Source organism: Octodon degus, unplaced genomic scaffold (assembly GCF_000260255.1).
Source record: "Octodon degus isolate 3935 unplaced genomic scaffold, OctDeg1.0 scaffold00098, whole genome shotgun sequence".
Lineage (NCBI taxonomy): Eukaryota > Metazoa > Chordata > Mammalia > Rodentia > Octodontidae > Octodon > Octodon degus.
Genome location: NW_004524674.1, coordinates 1,768,759 through 1,794,797, shown reverse-complemented (window position 1 = coordinate 1,794,797; position 26,039 = coordinate 1,768,759). Strand labels below are relative to the sequence as shown.

General features: G+C 48.1%; 1 protein-coding gene across 1 annotated transcript in view; it reads right to left on the bottom strand.

The window, feature by feature from the left end:
• Positions 1-16,692: 16,692 nt before the first annotated feature.
• Aipl1 (aryl hydrocarbon receptor interacting protein like 1) overlaps positions 16,693-26,039 on the bottom strand; it is a 9,966-nt gene continuing 619 nt past the window's right edge. Inside the window, exons 2-6 of the mRNA XM_004638312.3 lie at positions 25,492-25,671; positions 19,577-19,765; positions 17,847-18,023; positions 17,622-17,763; positions 16,693-16,907 (exon numbers count right to left, since the gene is read on the bottom strand). Coding sequence (XP_004638369.1) covers positions 16,705-16,907; positions 17,622-17,763; positions 17,847-18,023; positions 19,577-19,765; positions 25,492-25,671 — 891 coding nt within the window. The 3' untranslated portion in view covers positions 16,693-16,704. The remainder of the gene's footprint in view (positions 16,908-17,621; positions 17,764-17,846; positions 18,024-19,576; positions 19,766-25,491; positions 25,672-26,039) is intronic.

Sequence of the window (26,039 nt, the reverse complement as noted above, 5' to 3'; positions counted from 1 at the left end):
GGAAACTGGGAACGGTGGTGCACACCTGTAATCCCAGCACTGGGGAGGCTGAAAACAGGAGAACCACTACAAATCTGAGCTGCACAGAGAGGCCCTGTACCAAATCCATTTTTTAAAAACATCTATCCCTAGTACTGCAAGAAAAAGAAAATGCTCAAAGGGAAAGATGACCCTGGATTCTGAGTGGGTCAGACTAATTCCACATGTCCTACAGGAAGACAAGGTGATCAAAAAAGGAGAGGTGGCTGGAGTGATTGTGACCATGTGTGTCACCTGTGGAAAGTGGAAGGGCAGAAGGAGTGCATCCCTGCTCACACCCTGATCTGAGTTCCATAAACCCCCTGGCATTCTGACCTTCATGAGTGTAGCATAAAACTATACTCAAAGCCACCAACTGATGATGTTTTGTTATAGCAACAGAACAAAGCTAATACATTCAGGGCTGGGTGCAGAAAGCTGCCTTGGAAGGAGATGTGACCTTCGATCTATCAAGTCCCCAGCCTTCTGCAGAGGCTTCCATTGAACTGGAAGCCAGAGGAAGCCATGGATGTTTCCATATAGCACAGAGTGGGGGGGTTGGACAGCAGACTGAGGAGATGGGCAACCCAGAAGGGGCTGTGTCATAGCTTGGAGTTTTGCAAGGGAAACAATACTATATGGGATACATATTTTTTAATTTTTAAAGGATACAAAAATAGAAATAAAAAGTATTAGAAATGATGCAAAATTTCACTAAACAAAGTAATAGGAATTCAACAATGGTTGCTGTATTGCATGATGTCTTCAAATTGGTTGTTTAGGTTACCAGATATAAATGTGCAAAATTGGTTTCAAAAAATAAAAAACAACAAAAAAAATTATAAGAAATTTAAAAAAATAAGCATCAACTACTTCCTTCAAGAGATTGGCAGAAATCAGCAGTACAATTATCCAAATTATTCTGCATATATACATAGATGTATCTTTTTCCCTTCTTTCTTTTTTTCCTTTTCCTCGTGCTAGTTTTACTTCCCACTGAACAAATTCTTTCTCTTTTACAGTATCTATTGTACCTTTCAGATTTTACTCTTTCAGATTCTCACACTAGCAAGGCAATACAATGTTTGCACATGTGGGTCTGATTTACCTACAAAAGTCTCAAATTTATCTTTTCTTACAGGTGAGTAATATTCTATTGTGTAAAAATACCATATCCTTTTTATCCATTTCAGTTAATGGGCATTTGGGTTGTTCCCAAGATTTAGCTATGACAAATGGCACTGCTATAAACAGGGGTGCACATATTTCGCTGTGGTATGATGATTTCAGTTCTTTTGGAAAAATACCTAGGAGGGGAATGGCTGGCTCAAATGGGACCTCCAAGCCTAGCTTTTTGAAGAACCTCCATACTTATTTCCATAATGGTTGTACCAGCCTATACTCCCACCAACAGTCGAAAAGGATTCTTTTTTCCCCATAGCCTCTCCTCCAGCATTTGTTATTGGTTGACTTCTTGATGATAGCCATTCTTTCTGGCATAAGATGGTATCTCAGAGTTGTTTTAATTTGCATCTCTTGAATGACAGGGACACATGTTTTATAAGATCATTTAGAACAGTTACCCAGAGAATCATGTACAAAGAGTACAGAAAATCTGGCCACACACTAAAGATCAAAGAACCCAGCTAAAGGCCTGCATCCCACAATAATGTCCTGCATGCGTCCAACTGGAAGCCTAGAGCCCATGACAATGTCTCATGCAGGCCTGCTTCACAGATCTGTGTGGGGAAGTCCTTAAGGTCAGTGATGGCAGCTAGAAAATCTGTGCCAGCAGGCTGAGGGATCTGAATTGGGGCCAGGAAGCAACGCTCAAACTAGTGATCAGAGTTCCTCTGAAAAGAACCACAGCCATCCCCAGAGACAGTAAGGTGCTGAGCTCCTCCAGTAATGAGGACAGCTGGGTTCCCATCATGAAAGCCAACGTGACAAGCTTCTCCAGGAGGCTGAGCTGTGCAGTGTTCCCCTTCAGATCCAGGAACTGATGCTCAAGGTGAGGACCAGAGCTCCTCTAAATGACCTGTAGCCATTCTCAGTGACAACAAGGTCCTCAGCTCCTCCTCTGAGAGAACAGCGAAGTTCACCAGGAAAGGCAGCATGACAGGGTCCTCCTATAGAATAGCCCGAGAGAACCAGTAGCTCCCTCGTAGCCACCTAACAGCTTCCCAACAGTTTCTCCAAACAACTTTGCTAACAGCCTCCTCCAGTGCTGCCTCTTACGCTGCTGGCAACAACCTTCAGGTCTTGCACACTCAGCACCACACGAGTTCAGTTCAGTTGGGTGGAACAAGTTGACCACCAGTTGGCAATCCACCATAAGCGGCATCAAATGCTACTTTGGCTAAGCATTATCTACAAGTAAAGAGGTACCTGTGCCAGACCCTTGGAGAAGCTGGATGTCTGCACTTCAGCTAAGACATGACACCTCTCAGGACAGAGCCTGAGGAAGAGAAACTCAAGTCTGGAACACGGAGCGTGGAAACGCTTCCTGAGTTCCCATAGTGGGTTCTTCCTAGAGCCCAACAGCCTTTCTTGGCACCAGCCCCTAGAGGCCTGACCTCCACTCTGGCTACCTTCCCTCATGCCATATAGTCGTAGAGAACAATCAGCCAAATGGGGAGAGGAGCTCCGGGTGTTGCAACATCCGCTGGACCAGGTGTTATTCCCAGTTTGGGCTCTGATCAGCTGATGCTGCCCAGTCAGATTTGGACATCCATGGTCCCTGCCCTCAGGCTGGCTGATCTCAGACCACAGCCTCGGCCCCAGCCAGTGTGCAATCAGGAAAAGGTACTTCTTCCTTAAACACTCTTCTGCCATCTGCTGGGAGCTGGGGAGAACTACACATATGTGAAATAATTGGCAGGGAGGTAAAGAGTAGGAGGCTGGAACTATGCAATGCACAACTGTGACAGTCCTTCCCAAAGATCTCCACTGGGTCAGCATCTTCCATGAGGCCCCGCTGTCCTTCCAACACCACTCTCCTGCCTGGACTAGTGCATAGTCTCCACGCTGGTCTCCCTGTTCGGCACAGCCTCACAGGAGCGAGAGAGTACTTCCTAGAACACCCACCTGATCCTGTCCTCTTCCAGCCGGTGCCCTTGTGGAGAGCCCTGCTGGCTTTCACATTCCCCTGGCTACGGCCCCTTTTGGCCCTCGGAGCCTCATCTCCATGACTTCCTGTCATTCACAAGCTCATACAGGTCTCAACCTGGACTCTTTCTGAGCCCTACTGGGACCACAGACTGTCCTAGATGCCACACTGCTCTGACGGCAGACTGTGCCCTCTCCAGGGCAGGATAGTGCCTCTCATGAGGACCACTAGAATGCCATGCAGGTGAAGGCAGGGGCCAGAGGGATGCATCTCCAACCCAGGGATGCTGCAGATGTCCCACAGGCACTAGAAGCCAGCAGCAAGGCCTGAGACCAGCTACTCCCTGGAAGCCCTGGAAATGAGCCAACCCTGCCAGCCCCAGATCTCAGACCTCTGACTCTGATGATACATTTCTGATATTTACATTGCCTGGACTGCCATCGCTTGCTACAACAGCTCCAAAAAGGGAGCACCCTGAATGTGTAAGGTCTCTAACAGGGGGGCCAAAGCATCTGAAGCTGGAGTCCAGGCAAGGAGAGCAGGTGCAGCTGCCAGTAGCAATCACACAGCTGTTGTTACAGCTGTATCTAGATGGTGTCTCCCCAAAGTCTCATGCAGTCAGAGGTGAAGCTTTTTGGAGGTGGCTGGATCTAGAGTGTGTGGTCATTGCTGTTCAGTGCAGTTGCTTGGTTCACAGGTATGAGCACATATAGTCAGTCAGGGTTTAGAGTCCTGCCAATTAGCTGCTAGTTTCATAAACCTGCTGAGGATTCTCAGGATCATTGTCTTAACCATCTTGTGCATATAAATGTATATAGCTTTGCCTCTGTCATATTAATAGCCATTCATACTAGATAAGATGGCATCTTTTTTTGTTTGTTTCTTTGAGACAGGTCTAGCTGTGTAATCAGGAAGGCTTTTCACTCACTTTGTGGCACAGGTTGGCCTCAAACTGCCAACAGTATTCCCTCCTCAAACTCCTGGGATTATAGGTGTGCACCACTATGCCAAGCCAGATGGTATCTTAATGTAGTTTTAATTTACACTTCTGTAAAGGCTGGTGATGTTGAACATTTTTTCATGTATTTATTGGCCATTTGCATTTGTTTTGAAAAGTGTTTTTTCCTTTCAATTGCCCATTTTTTGATTGGATCTTTTATTTGAGGCAGTCTAACGTCTCTGAGTTCTTTATATATTGTAGAGGTTAATCTTTTTCTTGAGGAATAACTGGCAAAGATTTTATCTCCCTTTTATGTAGGTTGTCTCTTCACTGTATTGGTTTGCTGTGTAAATCTTTTTTAATTTGATATAATTCTGTTTGTGGATTCTTAGCATTATTTCTTGTGCCCCTGGGGTTCTATTAAAATAAAGTCCTTGCCTACGTCTGTGTCTTCCAGACTTGTACTAATTTCATCTTCCAGCAGATTGTTTTTATTTTAACGTTTATGTCAGTTCTCTATTTTGCTTTTAGTTTAGTGTATGGTGAGATATATGGGTCTAGACTCAATCTTCTATATCTAGAAATCCAATTTTCCCCGCACCATTTATTAAAGAGTCTGTCTTTTCTCCTGTGTTAAAAAAAGAAAGAAAAAATAGAGTGTGTGGTGCTGGGATCAAGGGTGTGATTGGTTCGGCATAGTTCTGGCTTGGAGTAGGGGTGTGAGCCCTACACCCGCCCTAGGCCAGGGCACCTGCATATTGTATAAGGGACAGTAAGAGGACTGATGTGCTCTCCCTGCCTGCTGAAGCTGGGCCCCCTCTCGTCTCCATTGTCCCTCTGCTGGGCCACCTTGCCTTGGAGCCAGCTGACTGTCCTGAAACCTCTACAAACTGAGGCAGATAAAGCTTTTGTTCTTTAACTTTGGGTGTCGGGTATTTTCTCTCAGCAGTGAGAAACGTAACTGAGACAGGCCCCAAATTGAGTAAAACTTTGCCTGTTGAAGGCCTGAAGAAGTAAAAGAGAAAGAAGTGCTACTAAATTGAATAATACATTTAACCCAATGTGGCAAAATATTTTTTTAAACCGCCATATTTATTTTATTCAGGAATAATTAATCACTGTTAATGTCTCAACTTGTGTCCTATTTTTTAAAGTGTGAACATCATAATCAGCAAAAGTTTTTGCAAACTGACGTTTTTAGTTAATGGAAAGAAGTACATTTACATTTAGAAAAGAAAGCACTCAAGTCACTTAGCCCTTTGCTGCTCCTATTGTTCCACTGTAACTTGATTGAGCAAGCTCATGCTTTTTCATCTGTGGGGGCCATCAAATAGGCAGTTTCCCTTGAGTCAGAGGAAACAGTGGTGACAGACCTCCAGAATGTGTGCCACAGCAGACTGTATCATTGAAAGCTCTGAATAGTTCACCATCACAGTGTAGATCATGTATGATTGTCTTGTCACCAGTTCAGACTTAGGAGCTTCTCTTGAGAATGGGGAGCCCAAAGGAGAGACAGGGTCATGGAAATGTCTGAAAATGCCTCTGGGTGCTACTCAGTCACACACATGCGCGTAGAAGTCCTCAGGCCTCTACCTGCCCATTCTCACGACAGTCCTCAGCTGCTTAGGTTCCTACCAGCTCTGGCACTGGTACCAATCTTGGTTACATGTGTAAGTTACTTACACTGGCCAGTGTGGACGTTTGCAAGTAGACCGGTAAAGTTCACCTGTGCTGCAATATTGCCAACTTGGAATATCTACTGGAAATCACCTCCCACAGGCTGAGTGGAAGTGAAGCCATCGTAGGCTTCATTTTTCCTTACAGTAATCTGGGGATGATCATTTGTTCCAGCTCAAAAGCAGCAATGTAAGGTTTTGTAGTTGGGCAAAAAGGAATTTGAATAAGCTTTAAGGGTTGCCATATCTGATTGAAATCACTGTACTTTCCAAAAGCAGTCAAAGGCTTTTCACTAAGATATTGATCCCCTCTACATGAATGGTCTTGTGGTTGGTTAGTGATTAACTCCAAAAATGCATTGACTGGCATGGAACTTAAAGAAATACCTATGAGGACCGGGGAGATGGCTCAGTAGAACAAGCACTTGCCTGACAAGCGCAAGGGCCTAAATTCAATCCCTGTAACTGAAAAAAAAAAAAAAAAAAAAAAAAGAAAGAAAGAAAAGAAAAGAAATACCTATGAAGAAAACACTGGTTTTCACTAACTGACTATAAAACTAAAAACACATATGGTCAACTAGCTTATAAACTATGAGATAATTATTTGAAGCGATATGTAGGCACAGCTATATTCCTGGCTCCTAATATTTAAAACTTGCCTTCCCTTTTTTATTTTATGTGAATTCTTTCCTTTTTCAGCCCTCAGATTGAGAAGCCAAAATGATTATGTGTTCTCAGATCTCCCCTAACTCTCTCTTTAAAAAAGCATCCAGAGAGCTAGCAGAAGATTCTCTTTTCCCTTGATGTCATTCTGCTGAATGCCCTGGATGGTGTCAGCAGAGTAACAGTGGTTTGTCCACTCTGTCAGTCCTGACACTTGCTTCTTAGATAAGTTTTGGGCCTGTGGTTGACAACTCCAAACCACAGGATATTTCAAAGGCAAAGCAAAACAAAAAGCTCCTGGTTTTTAAGGTTACCCTTCCTAATGTTACGGATGAATCCCAGCATACATTAGCTGTTAGCTTAGCTTTCTGAACATACTTAAAGGGACACCCTTTTACAAGATGATATATTTTAAACTAACCTGGAAACCTTAACAGTGACATTTTATAATGGGCAACACAATCTAGCTGCAGTGTTACCCAGCATCAGCTGCAGACAGTGACCATCAGAATCACCCGAGGAACTTTCTGAAAATACAGATGCCACAGTTTGTTCACATATTCTGTGTGTGTGTGTGTGTGTGTGTGTGTGTGTGTGTGTATACGTACGTACGTGTGTACGTGTGTGTACATACCCTGGTTACTTGGTCTTTAGTAGGCCAAAGGAATCTGCATTGTTTAGTGGTTCAGCTTCTTAAATGATTGAGTTAGCAAAAACTACTAACGACATTAAGAAAACCAAGATTATGGGGCCAACGAGGTAGCTCAGCAGACTAAAATGCCTGCCTAGGCAAGTTTGATCCTTGGCACCATGTGCAGTGCCAGCCCCTCCCATAGGCCAGGCTGAGTGGCAAAATATTATTTGATGACATAATCAACTTTTACTCCTGGTTCTCATCCTAAGTCTTTGAATCACAATTAACATCCAACACGTCACAGTTGAGACCAGCCACAGCCCAAGTGCCCGGGAGCCACAGGGATAGTGGCTGCTGGACTGAACAGTGCAGGTTCTAGGATAAATATGTATCCCCACTCCTGCTGTGCCCTAAGCATAATAGATTAGCTGTCCTTGCTCTTGAGGTTCATGTTAACCTGATCTAAACATGTTATCTGTGACAATCATAGATGTGATTCATGTAGCTACGTTGTTCTTTTTCTTTGTTATATGATATTCCATTGTGTGACCCAACAGATAAGGGGACAGCTACATAAAGGCCTGGCTGTGTACAGTGCTGGCTAGACACTGAGTGTTCAGCAGTGGCAAATTAAGCTGGGTTTATAGCAAAAAGGCCAGCAGCGCCTGAGCCCCAGGAGCTGGCTGGACACTTGCATCTGGCTTTCGTGTTTTCCGAGGGAGCACATACTATTTCTGAGAGCATTAGCATCATACAGGGCCATCTGTGACCATGATGGACCAAAACAAAGACATTTGGGTCTGAGCACAGACAAAACACGAAGACCACAGTGTCCTCACAGTTAATAGGGATGACAGGGACACTTCAGTCTTAGTCCGTCTCCCTCATCCTGGATAGATGTCTTGAGGTAGCCAATCAGAATCACCTCTGCCCTCAGGATTATCGCTGACTCCATCAGCCTCTGCCAGGCCATAGGACTCTGGCACAAACACTACAGTATGTCTGCCTGCCAACACCCTCCTAAGACGCTCACAGCTCCCCTGACATGAGTCCCCTCACTGTGAGGGCTCGTGAGCCTGACATGTTCCATGCAGGAGTGCTCCATGGAGTCTGGGTAGGGGACAGTGACCCCAGTCTTGGTGGAAGCTGGGAGATAGATGACCAACCAAAAAAGCCTGCCCCAGCCACTCTCATTCCAAAGGGGATAAAGGCTCTGTAGAAGGCTACAGGGATGGGGAGAGTGTATGGTGTACCAAGCCTGGGCACAGGAATAGCCCCTGTGGAGAAAGGGACTTGGGCCAAGATGACCAAAGCAAGAGCCAGGACACTCACAGGGAAAGGCCCTGTGGCTCCAAAGGGGGAGGTGAGGCAGAGAGCAGCACTGTGTGAATTTGGGTCATTTTTAGGAACAATGGGAAGCCTGGGGAGGTCACAGCCAAGCAGGTCACAGCCTTTCTGAGTGGCCTAGGCCAAGGGGAGGAGAGAGCACTGGGGCTTTCTAGGGAAGGGAGGGGATTCTGTCATTGGCAGCAGTAGAGACAACTACCTGGTCACAGCTGGTACTTTCCCCCTGTGAGTCTCCTGCAGGCAACCTCAAACTCAGGCAGGCCCCAGGGGCACAGCAGGGTCCATGGAGGGAGACCAAGCAGCCCTGGGTGGCTCAGAAGGTTCGCGGTTCCTGCAGAGCATCCTGTATCCAAGGAACTCCCTGGTCCCACATAAACTGGGGGGGCTAGTTACTGTGCTCTCAGGAGAAGTGCGGAGAGATGGCTCTCTCTTTCGGCCTATCAGGACTACCCTGGAATGGAGAAGGTCCCAGGGAGAGTGATGAGAACCAAGCCAGGTGTGGGAGCAAGGGGCTGGCTAATGCCAAGAGAGTTTGCTCTTCTGATATTTTATATGGTCCTTCACCGTGCTTGGACCATGGCACAGAAGGTCCTGCCTGGGCCCTGGGCCTCAGAACCCTTGCACTTTGGACTGTCATCCATGATATTTTCTAAGTGCCTTCCAGTGTTTGAACATGGCCAGAGCTCACAGCTCCTTTAGTCAGGGCCGAAGTGCTGAGTCCTGAGGCCCCGAGTGAGTTTGTGGGAGCTACCATAGTAAACTGCCAGAGTCTGAGTGCTCAGAACAACAGAAATGGATTGGAGTGGCTTTTCAGAGGCTAGGAATGAGCTAGAAGACAGGCAAGGCCTTCTGAAGGCTCCAGGCAAGGAGTAGCCCCAGCCTTTGCACTGTCTTCTGGTAGCCTCAGGTATCCCAGGCAGGTAGATGACCATCTTCTCCCTCTAACTCTTAACATTGTCTTCCTTCTGTGTCCAAATCTCCCACTCCATAAGGACATCAGTCACACTGGATTACAGTCTACCCTGATGACCTGGTCTCATATTAGCAACTACATTCACATTCACTGACAGTCCCCTTTGTGGGGGACACAGCTTAGGATGGTTAATTTTATATGCCATCTTAACTGGGCCCAAGTGTCCAGACAGTTGATCAAACATTATTCCGGGGATTATATGAGGATATTGTTAAATGGGATCCATGTTTAGATTGATGAACTGAGTAAAGCAACTGAGAGCACTAGGAACTGAGTTTTCCCTACTGTGGATGGGGCTTATCTAATCGGTTAAAGGCCTGAGAAGAACAGGAAGGCTGACCCTCCATTGAGGAAGAGGGAAATCCTCCTGCATGGTAGCTGCATGCTTGGACATGGGTCTTTTCCAGCCTTTGAACTGGAACCTACACCATCAGCTCTCCTTGTCCCATCTTCAGACCTATACTAGGCCTCCATGCAGGCTCTTCTGGGTCTCCTGGTGGCTGTCTCAAGCCTAGGGCAGGGTTGGAGGTTGGGGAGGGGGAATTCAGACATGATCCAGATGACAAAACAGGGGATGGGACAGGTGAGTAGAAAACAGGTGTGAATAAGTGTCAGCCTTCAGCTTCAGAGAGTTCCCCTGACATAGTCCATGAGAAGCTTTGGGGACAGGACATCTCTGTCCTCGGCAGCCCAGAACCCCAGCCATCATCAAATGAGTCTCAGAAAGGACACTGGACATGTCTGTGTGTGTGTCTATGACCTTCCAAAGGGATTCAAATGTGTTTTAAATAAATGACTTCTTTTCCTACAGCACACATCTCTATCTGAACAATGGAAGTCGATGGGCAAGTTAGATTTCCTTTACAGATATTATCTGTTAGCCAGCTGGACCAAGTGGCAGCTGAAGCAGAATGGCTTATCAGGGTCGTCACACTGCTGTACTGTGTGTCTCTCAGTTGTCTGGGGCTGGGACCCACGCTGTTCCCTTGCACCTTACTCCTCCTCCCCTTCTATCTCTTTCCACCCCTCCACATCTCCCTCTTGTCTCACCTGCCAATTGGCATTCCCCACTTATGAGGCCACAAGTGGAGAGATGCGGCTCCCAGCTGCTCCCTAGTTTGTAACACATAACTGACACCACAGGTCCCCCTCTGTCTCTGCTCAGTTCCTCTTCTCGCTCCTCCAGAAGAAGCCAGCAGGCCTGCCTGGTGTCATACCTGCACGTTAGCCAGCCACGGGCAAAGAGACTTGCCTCTCCCCTTGTGAGGAATGCTGGGAGTTGGGGTGTGGGCAGTGGGCAGTGCATCAAGAAGAGTCCCACAGTCCAGGGACCTCAGATGAAATGTGAGAACATGGCTAAAGACTTACATAAGCGAGATAATCTTCCAGTGCCACCAGACAGAGAAAAAAGGATGGAGCAGAAAGAGACTGGGGTGGTAGCAACAGAGCTGTGGATTGTGAGTGGATTTGCAGCAAAAACACCAGCATGCATGACAATAAGCCTCACCCCAGACCTGATCCCACCAGCAACTCCACGGACTTGTCTCCTCTCTGCGCCTCAGTTTCTTCACCTGCACGGTAGCACACTGGACTGGACAACTTCTGAGAGTCCTTGCATATGTCAAGAATAAAAACGCACTTTTTAAGAAGAAACAGACTCATCCAACCAACAGTCCTGAGCCCCTGGTGTAGGTCAGGCATTGTTCTAGCTACTGGGAACACAGCAGTGAACAAAACAGATGAAATTCTCTGTCCTCCAGAGATTGTCACTTGCAATAAAACCTGCCAGCCTCAGGATTGCTGAGAAAAGACAAATGCTCCTCAGCATCTCCAAATGATATTTTTATTGGTGGCAAGAGGCAAGGCGAGATTCTTTGTTCATCAGATCCTCACTCTAATGAGAATACCTGAAGTAATGGAGCAATTGTAATTAGGCCAGGAGCTGAGCAGACTGGGAACCACCATAAATAAGAATGAGGTTTACCTAACCTTCCCATTAAATCCCGGAGAGGGGAGGCCAAGCCATGAACAGCCTTCCTCCCATGCAGCAGCTACTGCATGGGATTGAGGTGACCCCAACTCATGGACCAGCTGATCAAGGTGAAGCTCAAGAGGGAAGTGTCCTGACAGATATCAGCTGTCGCAGGAAGCAAACCTGGATGGACGCTGTGGTCAGATTGACTTCATGTACCGGAGCTCCCTCACTTCACATGGTGGAAATCAGAACACAGGTAAGGCCCAGGTAAGCTCTTACTCCCAAGCTCTTTTTACCCTAAGCAACTGCCAGGGACCCATAGGAACAATGGTCCTGCAGGAAATTGAAAGCTATGCCAAGCTCTGATCCACTTAGTTTGGGCTATCTCCGCCCTTGAAGCTTGTTGAGCGTTGGATGTTCTGACAAGTGGACCCCGAGCTCTGGATCCAACCCATGTGCATCTGTTCCGGGCTCAGCCACCTATAGATAGGTGACAAAGGAAGATATAGGCTCCCTTGTCAAGTGGAGCCCATGGTGCCTACCTGGAGGTGGGGAAAGCCTTCAGAGAGGGGGCATTGCTCAGCTGCTTGGCTAATCTGCTGAGTTTCTGGCCAAGCCCCTGCATAGCATGTGCTGCTGAGAGATGAACTATTGGCTTCATTAAATGTAACACAGGTTGGGAGACTGGGAGGGGCCTTGGCCATGTGACTCCTGTGCTGTGTTCAAGCCTCTGACATCCACCAAGCCCTTTCCACTGCTACAGGTTCTGCAAAGTGAGAACATTAACTCTTACTTTGGACAGCGCGTGCCACAAGAAAACGTTGACTCTAGTCCTCCTCTGTGAGATCTGCCCCTGGCTAGCTGGGTGACCCTGGGCATGTTCTCAGCCTCTCTGCCCTACTCTCCTCCCACATCCTGGAGGGACACATGATCACTGGTAAGGAAGGGTCTTGGCTAGAGACAAGTGTCCTGCTCAAAAGAGCACTGTGAGAACAGAATGAAGGTGCAGGAGTTGAGAGAAATGTCAAGGAACGCAGAGCATGAGACGTGGGGGGAGGGAGGGCTGATGATGTTGCCACACTGAAGCCTGAGTAGGGGTGGGGCAGAGGAAGTTGCTCTGAGAACCAGTGGGGGCTGTGGCCCAATCACAATTGTGACTGAAAGTCAAGGATGCAAACTACAGTTCAGGAAGGCGGGACTAGAAAGAAAAATACCCATAGTGCTCTCCTCCTGCAGGGCCCTCCTGTCAGCTGAGTTCCCATGGAGGGCTGCATGCTCGGCCCCCAGGGCACAGAGCAGGGCAGCCAATGGAGTGGCAACAAATAAAGACCACTCAGCCCTGGTAGGCTGCGCAGTGCCTCCAATGTGCCCACATCCTTGTGCCCAGAACTTCCTGTCACTGTGACAAAATACTGCACATAAATCACCTTGAAGGAAAGATTTATTTTGGGCTCCATTTCAAAGGTTTCAGTCCCTGCATAAGTGGCAGCACTGTTTCTAGGTCAGAGGTGAGGCAGAAACATCATAATGGAAGGGGGGTGCAGGCAAGCCCCTTACTTCATGGCAGCCAGGAAACAGTGAGAGGAAAGCAGCCTGAGAGAACAGGTATGTGTCACACCCCTGCTAGTCTCCTCCTCGCAGCCCATTCAGCTGTGAACTCAGCCCTGGCTCAATCCACTGATGCAGTTGGCCTCACAGCAGAGGGACTTGGAAGGCATGATCAGGTCTTCAGTTGGGAGATACGTGCTGGACTATGCAGGTGGACACAAAATAGCCTCAAGGCTCCCTGTAAGGAGTGCAGGGCAGGAGGGTCAGAAGCACACAGGGGTGACATGATAATGGAAGCTGGAGGACACAGAGAGACTGGAGGATGCTGCCCTGCTGTTTTTGAAGATAGAGGTGAGGGCCAGGAGCCAAGGAATTCAGGTGGACCCTAGGAGCTGGAAAGGGAAAGGAAACAGATCCTCCCCCGGTGAGGCTGGAGAGAGTGCGCTTGTCAATCACTGAGGACTTCTGACCTCCAGAGGGGTGAAGGAAAATCCATGCTGTTTTGAGACATTAGGTTTGGGGTGATTTGCTCCTGTAGCCACAGGAAACTAACATCTGCAGGGAGCAGCGGTCTCAGGGACCACAGTCTCAGGTCCTTGTTAACTCCAGGTAGGAGAGAGGTCCTTGAATTACACGTGGAAGCACAAGCGCTGGTTAGCAGCACTGATTCCCACAGAGAGACCTGGATGGAGGGGTCTGCAAAACTCACCTGTCTCTTTCATACTGGCCTCTCTCACTCTCAAACAAAGCCTAGGTTCCAAGTTGCTCCCTAATTAAACTCGCACATTTCCTCCTTCCTCCTCCCTCTAGAAATGCATCCTGCCCATGCATGGACTAGTCAGCCGGTGAGGGAGGCAACACAACGCAGGACATAAAGCCCCAGCCCAAGGCACTGCCTGGCAAGCACAAGGACCCAAGTTCAATCCCTGGTACTGCATGCTGTGCTGGCCCCAGAACCCCAAGTGCACTATACTATGTTGGCCCCAAAATGGAGTATACTGGCACATGCCTGTAATCCCAGCACTGAGGAGGCTGAGACAGGAGGATCACTGTGAGTCCAACCTGCATAGTGAAACCCTGTACCAACTAAATAAATAAATAAAATTTTAAAAATAAATAAAGTGCCAGTCCAGAGACCTTGGAAACTCGAATTCTCCCCTATGCCATGGGCTGATCAAACTGATATCTGTAGGGGAACCACAAGGAATTTAAAAAGACAAAAGACACAACATTCAAGGAAGGCCCAGAAGGTAACCTGTCTCTAGAAGACAGGCACATCCATCTCAGCAGTCAGTCCACTTTATTAGCGAGCGACGACCATAGGAGAAGAGGTGGCAGACTTTCACTTGTAGCAGACAGGGAAAAGTTAATGGAAAGCCAGTCATTCTCCAAGTTATTCTTAGGCGCCTGCAGTCTACGCTACCTTCAGCAGATGTTATCTTGCTTAAAGAGTGTGGCTGATCTGAGCCTTCTCTGCACAGCAAGGAAGCGAGGAAGCCTTCCATATCCTTTTGCATTAGGCAGGGTCACACCACCTCGGACCATGGGCTTCTAGTCATGCAGCATGGCCCACAGAATAGTAAAACGTTTCGCATCCACTCAGTCCCTAACAACCCTGGTTCTACCTTGGGTTTGTAATGGGATCCAGCAAGTTACTGCACCTCTCTAACCCTCAGTTTCCCTGTCTGGTCCCTGTTAAAAGGGACTCCAATGGGTTGCCTCTAAGGCCCTAATCACTGTCAATCTCACTCCAGGGTTTTAAGCACCTCTTTCACTGTCACCAGCCTGCTTGGCACGGTGGCCTTTGTGGAAGATAAGTCTTCTTGGTGGAAAAGCTACACATCCAGAGCCCTAGCTCCTGCTCCCCAGACCTGAGTCTACCTGTTCTCTACTGTCTCTTGTTGGCCTCTCAAAAACATCTTTCAGCTATATGCATGGGAAAGAAGTCTCATGCGTTGGCCTTGCCAGCTAGGACCTCCCTCTGCCCTAGTTTTCCAGGAACAGAAGAAGGCCAGGCAGCTACCTGCTTCTCACAACACCTGCATCCCACCTCCTCTGCACTAGAATATGGGGTGTGAGATGCGGTGGTTTCTGCAAAGTGGTTCTGTGGTCCCATTCTCAGCCATCACATGAAGGTAACAATAGGACAAGGGGAGACTGTGGGACAAAGGTACCTCCCAACCACACTCTACAGGTGTCCTAGCCCCTAGCTCTCTTTCTTTGAGTGCCTGCAAATGTCCAGAGGCATAGAAGGGGGAGATGCCGGAGCAACTTGGGTCGGACAGGACTTTGAAGGGTCCCAAGTACATTTGAACATCAGTCTTACTGAAGAATCTGTGGGCTATCCAGTGACAGATGGTGTGAGAGCCACACTCCCCAGGGAAAGGACAGTGGTAGGAACTGTTACACAAAAATGGATGAGGAAAGCTGAGAAGTCTGCAGACCATCATTCCTGGCCTGCACCTAATGTCCCCTCATCTGCTTTGAGCACCCAGACACCGTTGGGCTGCTCTCCCAGGGCAGTGCAGCCAGCAGCCAGCAAGCAGTGCTCCCCTCCCTCTCCCCCCATTTTCCTTCTTCATTTACCCCCTTCCAGGGCTCAGGGGGCTCTCCAGTCCTGGGATCCTCCTCCCTGGCTGCTCCCATAGCTCATAATGTCCCCTTCCTCTGACCACCCCTGAAACCTCCTCCTCCCACCTGATTTCTTTACAATAGCCCTGGACACCAAGCCTGAGTCAACCCCCTTGTCTCCAAGACTAGGGGGAGGGGGGCTTCAACTTGAAATGTCTAGCAGGGAAACAGAAAGGGAGAGGAAAAGAAAAAAATAATAATAATAAAGCCACTCGATGTGGGAGTATACACTGCTTCTCCTGATGCCAAGAATGTCCCATCCCAGTGGCCCAAGGGTCATGAAATTGGAACCACAGGAGAAGAAATATAATCAAAGCCCTGCTGGCTCTGCAGGGAGAAGGACTTACAAGGCCATAATCATGTAAATGCTGTTTATTGATTTTCAAATTTTAGAATCAGCCCGTGGCCCAGCACAGAAGACTTCATTGTGGTTACAGAGCACAAGGTAGATGTTAACACCCAGGGGGGTGGAAAGGCAAAGTCCACAGGACTCCCAGGGGTGGGGCAGGTGGAGGAGCGGGAGAGAGGGTGGGAGGAGGGGTACCCCCATCCTTCGCAGCTAACCCCATTCTACACAGAAGGATTCAGCTGGTAGACTACAGTCAATAACATTAGGGCAGTTTTAGCTGTTGTGTATAAAGTTTTTAAAAAAGAAAGAACCCAAAAATACAACTACACAAAGTGGGGAAAAAATAGGGAAGGACTTATCAAAGCATGCAATCTTCATGTTTGGACAAAAGGTAAAGTGATGCAGGGAAAAGTCAGATGCAGTAATGCAAATACATTTTTGGTGACAGAGGGAAAATCTACCAGAATAGAAAGTCTACTAAAACCACTAGGTCTTGATGAGAGGGAAGGGGATGGAGGAAAACTTCACTGTTACTCATAATCTCTTCTGTGCTCTTTTGCTTTTTATTTATTTGGGTTTTTTTTTTAAATCATAGGTGTATATGATTTTGATTTCAACTGACGGGAGGACGCGATGGGGTGAAACCGAGGAACTTGTGCTTGCTAAGCACGCAATCTACCACCGAGCTGTAGCTCCAGCCCTCGAAAATTAAATTTTAAAGAGTGCCACCGAAATCCTCTCAACTGAATCAGAAACAACCAGCCTGTGTGCACACCCCCCGCGTGCCCGGCAGGCAGCCAACCGTGTGTGGACAGGGAGGGCCCGGGGCGCTGCGCAGCCCCTAACCCAGCATGCTCCGGCAGCGCAGCCGCTCCTCCTCCCGCTTCTCTTCCATTCGGTTCTCCAGCAGCCGCAGCTCCCGCAGCACCGCCTTGCGCATGGACGGCTCCAGCTCCAGCACTTTCTCCAGGTCTGCCTTGGCCTCAGCCTCGTTCCACACCTCCGCGTGTGCCCGGGCGCGCACGTAGTAAGCCTTCACGATGCCTGCGGGGAGGGCTGCGCTGCACCTGCCAGCCTGGCCCCCAAGGCTGGGCCTCACCAGCTCACTAAACCCCATCCTGACCCCCACCATCTCTAGGCTCTCTAAGCCTCCTCTGCCTCAACTTCCTTGACTATACCGTAATAACAATAACCCCTCCCTTCTTTGGCAGGGACCCTTGCAAGCTCCTGTAACTACTTGGGTGCTGTGCTCAAATTGTGCATTTCCTTTCCTCTAGGAGTGCCTCAGATTGCATAATCTTGGAGCCCCGCAACTTCCCCTAAGGTGCCTGGGAGGATTTTGAGGATTAAGCGAAATAATAAAGGCAGGCACTCAGAACCTGGAGCCTAAGTGTCTGATGCTATTGTCAACATTAGTCCAACACCCTTTCCACCAACAGCGCCCTCTCCCTGTTCCACCCTACCCTCATGGACTTAACTTTGTCTCTGGCTTGATTCCCACCTTCCTTAAAAAGCCTGATGATTGCTCTGCACAATCACAAGCTTGGTGAGCTCTCCTGCTAGACGTATCCAAATACACGGTTCTAAAGACTGCCTCCCACAGTAAGTACCAGCGCCTGCCCCATCCCCATGCATCACCACCCCCGGGAGGGACCCGCAGGGTGGGAACTCCAGAGTGGGACGAGAAGTCCAGGGCTTCTTGAAAGATGAACCTGCGACCCTGGGCAGACCCCCCCCACAGATGCCCACCCCACGCACCTGGGTGGTGGCGGAGGATGTCAGTGGTGTGTTCCAGCACCTCATAGTACTCTTCCTTCTTCAGCAGGCACTGGCAGTAGTTGAGGATCAGGGTGTTGATCATCTTCTCCAGCTTCAGCCACTGCACCTCCCAGGGTTTCTCCTGCCAGGAGCAGAGACTGAGCCATGAGCTCAGGCCACTGCCCATCCTGCCCCTGCACCCCAGAGGCCCAGGGATGCCCCCACCTTGGTCTGCAGGTTCCGCAGGCAGACAATGGCTTCCTGGTACTTGGAGGAGGCGTCGTCATAGCGGCCCAGCTTGAAGAGGCGGTTGCCTTCTCCGTGGAGGATGGGCACAGCCTGCATCTTCTCCTCATTATTCAGGTTCCACGTCTCCCGCTGGTACTCACTGGGGGCCTCCACCTGACCCAGGAGCCCCTGATCAGTGACTCAGACCCACAGAGCCACACCCCAGCAAGGACCCAGGAGGGTGGAACCCACGGGGCTGGCTGAGGTCAGATCTGCCTTTCCACCCTACCAGGCTCGTCTGGTGATCAAACACAGAGCAGCAGAGAAAGCACAGAGGAGCAGGGAAAGGAGGCTACATGGCTAGGGCCCTGCCCTAAACCAGCGCTTCCTGCAAATTAGGAAAAAGTTCCAGTAGTCATAAAAGCATCACTAATACTTATTTCCGTAGAACAAGACTCATTATTGCCACCTGCTGGCAATTTATCATTATAAAAATATAAACATGCAATGTCATGAGCCCCTTGGAGGGGATCCCCTAGTGCCGTGCATGGACCACCCAACCGTTCAAGCAGGTCTGTAACACAACTTGTTTGATACATTCTCTATTTTATTTTGATTTCTCTGTGTAGTCCTGGGACTGAGTCTCAGCTCTGGCCACAGGATGAGTTCTGTCCTGGCCTTGACTCTGGGTCTGGCCCCCTGCCACCCCACTCCAAGGGCTGCCAGCCTCTCGATCTGGGTGGGGAGAGACTGTGGGCAGGGCCATGTAGTCTGTCCTGCTGTTCCAGGTCCAAGCCTGAATTCGTAAACCACAAGGATCAAGGAGGAGATTACAATACCTCACTTGAAAACAAAAATGGAGGGCTAGCCAAATAGCTCAGCAGATTAAAGCACCTGCAAGCAGTCGCAGGGGCCAGGGGCAAGCAGATGCGGGAGCCGGGGGTTCCATTGCCAGGCTTGCTGTGCCAGCCCCGCCCCCGGGGCACACAGAGCCGGCAATTGAGACTGGGTGTGGTGGCGCACCTGTAATCCCAGTTCTTGGGAGGCTGTAAACAGGAGGATCACTACAAGTACAATCTAGTAGTGAGATCCTGAACAGCCTATAGACCCTTCCCTAAAATAAAAAAGAAAGAAAGAAAGAAAGAAAGAAAGAAAGAAAGAAAGAAAGAAAGAAAGAAAGAAAGGAAGGAAGGAAGGAAGGAAGGAAGGAAGAGGAGGTAGATAGCCAATCAAGGGAAAATGCTTCCTACATAAAAATGAATCACATTTTTAATACACTGTCTCCATGTATTGCAAACGATAAAAACTATCTAAAATGAACAAGATACTGGTTCCCATTAGAATTTTTCCTTTAAAAAAATGAGTCCTTTTTTTTCCCCCCAGATTTCAATTCTCCTATGATTCTTAGATTGTTTTTCTTCACCAGTACTGGAAATTGAACCCAGAGTGTTTGTGTTGAGCTACATTCCCATCCCTTTTTGTTTATTTACTTATTTATTTATTTTAATTTTGAAGTAGGGTCTTGCTAAGTTCTCCAGGCAGGTCTCAAACTTGCAGTTCTCCTGCCTCAGTCTCCCAGAAGGCTGGGATTACAGGCCTGCACCACCACAGCCAGCTCTTCAATGTTGTCTTGTTCTCTGTAAACTGGACATGTCCAGAAGCAAGTAGGGCCAGGCCCATCCTCCTTTACACTAGCACAGACTCACCCTCCTGGTCCCCGTTCTCACCTGCAACAGCTCAATCACAAAGATCAGGGGCTGCGGCTCTTTCTGCAGCTCATCCAGGTCCTCGTAGCCCAGCGTGTGGTAGGCGAACATGTTGGCCAACCCACAGGTGTGCACGTGCCAGTCAGTGGGGTCCTTGCCCTCAGCCACCTGGCGCAGACTCCGGGACAAAATGGGGTAGACGCCTGTGTGCTGTGGGAAGGGTGGGGGGATGACTTCCGTGGCCTGTTCCAGGCTGGCTGGGTCACTAAGGCCCAGACTCTGCATCCTCCACTGCAGAACCTTACTACGCTCACCAGGAGCAAGCAAAGACACCTGTGCACCAGGCAAAACCCTGCATACTTCCCAGCTCCTTCAGTCCTTACAGCAACCAGAGTGGGAGGCACTAATACCTCCATGGTTCAGAGTTGAAGACCCAGAGAAGTTAAGCAACTGATTAAGGCCACATAACTATCCAGTGAGAAAGCTGAGATTCAAAGTGCACTGCAGAGGCCAGGCTCTGAGCATCACACTGCCTCCTGCTGGCCCCTGCCCAATGCCCAGGAGACCCTGAGCTCCACCACCTGTGATTCACAGGCAGGGTGGTGGGCAGCAGTAAGGGAGGAGAATCCCAGTTCTGAGAGGGCCCTTTTAGCAGCCTTGGGGCCCTGCTAAATAGCAATGAGCCCAGGTCATCGTTCTCCTTTATCCCCTCTTCTCTTGGTAGCCTTATCTGGTGTTAGAGACAAGGTTGTCACAGGGACTCAAGGGAGTGGCACGGACATAGGTGTGGCTCACTGTAGCCTCATCCAGCCCAGGGAGCTGGGATTGCCACCCTTTGGGTAAGGAGCTAGGAAAATCAGCTGTGGGGCCTCAGCAAAACTTGATCCTTGCTGGGCCTCAGCTTCCCCACCCTGGCATCTGAGAACCCACATCCTAGACAGGGCTGTGAGCTGGCCCAGCTCTAGCTCATATGAACAGCCAGCGCTGCACAGTGCTGGGAAGGGGGGGGCAGGAGCATGGGGTGAAGGTCACCTTCCCACCCTTCCCTGCCTGGATTAGCCCAGATGCCCTCTGCTGCTCTGTGAGAGGGATAACCAGATGGTGGCTGAGAACATCTGAGTCAAGGCTGGACTACGGGGAGGCGGGGCTTGGGGGAGCCTGCCATGGGGAGGGCCGCTTCTGGCCCTAGCTCAGCAGCCCCACAAGTAGAATGGCAGCTGGGGGCCCAGGCCAGGCAGCTGCGTGGGCACAGACTCACACAGAGCCCTCATTCCGGCCAACACCTGCCATCCTGACAGTTTCAAGAACCCTAGTTGGCACCTGTGAGCTGAGGGATGCCACCAGAAGCCAGGAGAAATCCTGGGATGGAAGATAAAATTGAGAGGCAGAGCAGAATCAGCATCTCTAGGGACAATCCTGAGGGCTGGAAGGAAGGTGTCAGTCTCTGTACTATACTGCCCGTGATGCCCCTCTCGCCAGGCCACATGGGCAGCCATAGTCAGGCACAGGGCTCTGTAAGGCCAGCCTGAAGCCCTGAGACAAGCTGGGGTAGGAGGAGTCCAGCATCACAGTCCCGTTCTGGGCCTTCCAGGCCAGAGTCTTGTTCTCTCCAAAAGCCTGTAATGGAGGCAATGGACTGGAGTGTGACAGACCATCTCTAACTCAAAGATCAGCTTTGCTTCTTCCTTTGTTGAATAGACTGTTTCCTGTCTGTTTTTTAATTGGTTGGCAATGTTTAAACATTGAGAGAGATCAGGTCCATGCGCTAATACCGAATTCTGGCTTGTCTCTGGAACAGACTGTCCTGCCACTCTGGGCCCTGCCCCTTGCAGGTTGCAACTGTCCAGAGGGAGCAGATGGCTGCCCCCTTAGAAGGGGCAAGAAAGGTTTCTGATCCTTGTGGAATCTGAATTTGCAAACTCTGACCTCAAAAGACAAGGTGTCCACAAAATATCCCACATCAAGGCTAGCATGATTTCTACGGGTGGAGGAAGAAAAGCATTTTGGGGCAGAAATTCCCAGAACCGTTCAATGGTTCTGCCTGTCTGGCCTAGGGAGAAGGAGGGAGGGAGAAAAGCCCCGCTCCTACAGAGACCTAAACATCAAGGTAACGCCAGGTGCAGACCCTGCTCCGTGACTGCTGGAGAAAGGCAGACCTTCCTCAGCCCCTGTCAACAGACAGTTGCCCTGCTAATGGCTTAGCCTGGCAATTCTTGGATGAAGAGATGCCTTATAGAAGAAAGTGGGCCAACTAAATGTAACACATCAAGCCTTTTCACACTTCCTGATCTGGACACTACCTTTCTCCCTACTTCTAGACCAGGTGAATCCCTATTTATCTCTCAAGACTCAGCTCGGTGGGATCTTCTTAAAGAATCCCTCCCCACAAGACCCTAAAGCAGTCAGTTGTGACTTTTCTTTATGTTAGGGCATTGGCTTCTCTACATTGTAATGGTCTAGGTGCTTAGCTCTCTGTCAGAATTGAAGTTAATTGAGGGCTGGGAACTTTGCCATTTCATTTCTATTGTACAGAACAGGCCAAATCAGGTGCTGCATGAAGGTCATTAATGGATGGAGGGAGATAGGGAGAGAAGGATGAAGAGAGAGGGAGAGAGAAATGTGGAGTGGTAGAAGTTGGATTATGAATGACTAGTTTGAGGAAAAGATAGATAAATTGAAGCCTGGGTAGGTAGAAGAATGGATGGATAAATGGATTGATCAAATATGGACGTAGAGGTGGATAAATGACTCTAGGAGGGGTGTATCTGTGTGTGTGTGTGTGTGTGTGTGTGTGTGTGTGTGTTTCTATGTGTGTGTATGTGTTATCACTACAGCTATGGAAAAGATGAGAGAGGCTATTTGGAAAATCAACAGTCAGCATGGTATAAAAATTGCCAGCCTATGAGAAATAACTACCAACCTGATCAAACCAACAGGCACTACAGGAAATGAAGAGCCATTCCCGAGTGGTGGGAGCGACAGTAGCCTGTAGCTTTGCAAATAACAAATCAATCAACTAATCAAGAGTGTACCAACTGCCTTCCACATATGCAGCTTTTCTGTGTTAGTAAATACATGCCCTACAAAAGGGGGCTCTTGTGAGGAGAAAACTTGGTTACAGATGCAAACAGGTCTGAAAAGGAGAAGAACTCATTATTGTAAGCAAATTCAATATATCCAGTTTTAAAAATAACTGAAATTTTAAAAGAGTCAGCCTTCTGAAATCATAATTTGGTTAAAAACACTTTTTTAAAAATAAAAAATATTAGGGTGCCCAGTGTGGTGGTGCATGCTGTAACCCTAGCTATTCCAGAAGCTGAGGCAGAGGGCTGCAAATTCAAGACCAGCCTAGGCAATTCAGCAAAACCTTATCTCAAAAATAAAAAAGAAAGAAATTGAAAAGGACTAGAGAAGGGCCAGCAAGATAGCTCAGGGGACTAACTGCCTGCTTAGGCAAGCACAGAGACCAGGGTTTGATCCCTGGAACCCTGGGTAGGTAGAAGAATAGATGGATAGATGGATGGATCAAATATGGATGTACACTGGCCCCACCTCTGGGCAGGCTGAGCCAACCACCAAGACCAGGTGTGGTAGTGTATGCCTGTAATCCCAGCATTGAGGAGGCTGAAACAGGAGGATCACTATGAGTCCAAGCTATGTAGTGAGACCCTGTGCCAAATACATTTTAAAAGAAGACTAGGGATGTAGCTCAATGATAAGCACATACTCCCCCTTGGATTAAGCTCCCAGTATCTTAAGAAATGACCAAAAAGTCCAAATAAATAATAGCATATAGACTGCTACAAAGAAAACGTGCTTAACTATTGTGTGTTGGGTGACATAAAATGAGAAAAAGGCATTGTATGAGGTTGCCCAGAGTAGAAGGAAGAATTACAGTCTGACTTTACTACAGTAGACACTAGCAAGAAGCATGTCCTGGGCAGGTAGGTTTAAGGACCAGGATCTCCCTCAGTTTCTCTCCCTTAGATGTTCAACCCAGGACAAGTTACTTTCTCTAACCCATCAATGTTCTCATTAATGAGATGAAAGAGTTAATCTTTAAATTCCTTTTAACTCAGAATAGCAGTTTCTACTTTTCAACCCTCCCTACATATGTTGTGATCTTTCCTCATAGATGTCATCTCATATAACCATCAAGAAAACCTTTATATTGGGCTTTTGTTGATTTATAGATGAAGAAATACAGTGGCAGAAGAGGGAAAGACAATCCCAATTCACCCAGCTAATAAAAGACAGGACAGAATTCTAACACAGGTCTCTCTCTCTCTCTCTCTCTCTCTCTCTCTCTCTCTCTCTCTCTCTCTCTCTCTCCTTTCAAAAGATTGTTTGCCCCAGATAAAGAAATGAGTCTGTGGATCCATTGTCAGCAGTGAAAACTGAGGGAGACTTGGAGTGAGTGGATGGATCAGGTTGTCAACAGCCAAGCCACCAATCAATCTTTTTTTTTTTTTTTTCAGAACTGGGGATTGAACTCAGGTCCTTGAGCTTGCCAGGCAAGTGCTTATTCTATTGAGCCACCTCCCCAGCCCTTCCACCAATCAATCTTAACATCACAGTAAGAGACAGGTATGACATGCCTCCCAATGCAACACACAGTACCACTGTGACATACTGTTGCAAAGAGACAGAGAGAGAGAGAGAGAGAGAGAGAGAGAGAGAGAGAGACCTGAGTTTTAGCAAGCCTTCTAGGCCAAACTTCCAATTTATAAAAAAGCAAATGGGAACATGCTAGACAATTCCTGGCAAAGTCACAGATAAAACATAATTCAAGACTCCTACAAGACAACTGACCCAGTTCCTTTAAAAAAAATCCATATCTAAAAGAGGAGAAAGCTCATTGATAAAATGAGAAACGTAATATCAACCATGCACTGTATGTGGACTTTGAACAAACTAACTTCAATCATTTTTAAAGAATAAATGAGGAGGGCCAGCCAAATAGCTCAGCAGATTAAAGCACTACAAGCAGGCACAGGGGCCAAGCGTTCAATTCCCAGGCCTGCCAGGTGGGATCTGCCCCCTGAGCATGCTGAGATGGTGATTGAGACTGGGCATGGTGTGTGCGCCTGTAATCCAAGCTCTTGGGAAGCTGTAAAAAGGAGGATCACTACAAGTCCAATCTAGCAGTGAGACCCTGAACACTCTGCAGACCCTTCCCTAAAATACAAGAAAAAAAAGAATAAATGAAACAACCAGAGAAATTCTAGCAGTGACTATATATATATATATATATATATATATATATATATATATATGAATTGTTTGAGTTTTTTAAAAATTTAATGATGACATTGTAGTTAGGTGTTTTAAGCATCCACATATTTCAGAGATACAAATGTCAGTGTTTACAAATGAAGTGATATGGTGTCTGTATTTGCTTAAACTACATGGGGTGAGGAAGGCTGGGGTATGGAGTGATGGGTACTTTTTTGTTTTATCAACTTTCATATATGTTGCAAAGTTTCCATAAGAAATATTGTTAATGGTCTGTGAGTCTTGCCATTTCTACCTAGGCCACAAAACAAGGAACCTAATTTATGAGGATAACCTGATGACATGCCGTAAATACAGGGAAAATGTCACATTGATGGGACTGGGGAAGAGGGCAGAGACCAATGGCCAACAGCTTCTAAGACATTACAATTCTTCACAGAAAGGGGAGGCTATGAAGGGAAGGGCTCACTCCGACGTGGCATGGTCACCTGACCCCACATCCTGTCTGCTAGCCATGCTCCTGGTTGTCGCATTAGGGCCTGTTCCTTCAAGTGGACTCCTCCTATTCAGGACTGCAGAGATAAATTTGAGGGACTCGCATCACAGAGCTTTGTTTTTACCCCCAACTTTCCTGAAACACCACAGCTCTGCAAAACGTGAGGGTGGGCAGATCCCAGGAACAATCTGATTGAGCCACTTACGATGGTGTCGCACCAGAACTCGGCCACCTCATTAATCCGCATGGACGTCAGCAGCGTTTCCCAGACCTCCAGCTTGAACATGTTCCCGATGATGATGTGCATGGGATGCCCCACCTGCTTGCTGTCATCTATCACCGTGCGCTCCTCGTCACATTTTGTGGTGCGGAAATGAAAAGTCACCTGGTCACCAAAACAGTGGATCATAGTCCTGATACATCTCTTGAGTTCCAGCTGAAACCATGCCCACGGCCAGACTCCCAGGATCTCCTTGGTCAGCTCACCCACACCTTCCTGATAAACTGACAGGCCCCAGAGCACCGTCACCTGCACTCCCTCGGGGATGAGGACCAGGAAGTCCTTCCTGAAATAAGCCCATGAGGCCACAGACACATCTATCAGCCCAGGAAAACCCACCAGATGGGTAAAAGAAAACACCACAATACCCAAGGGACCTTACTTCTCACCCAGCATCTGAGGGTCTAAAAATTACCCCAAAACCTCTCTCTCTCTCTCTCTCTCTCTCTCTCTCTCTCTCTCTCTCTCTCTCT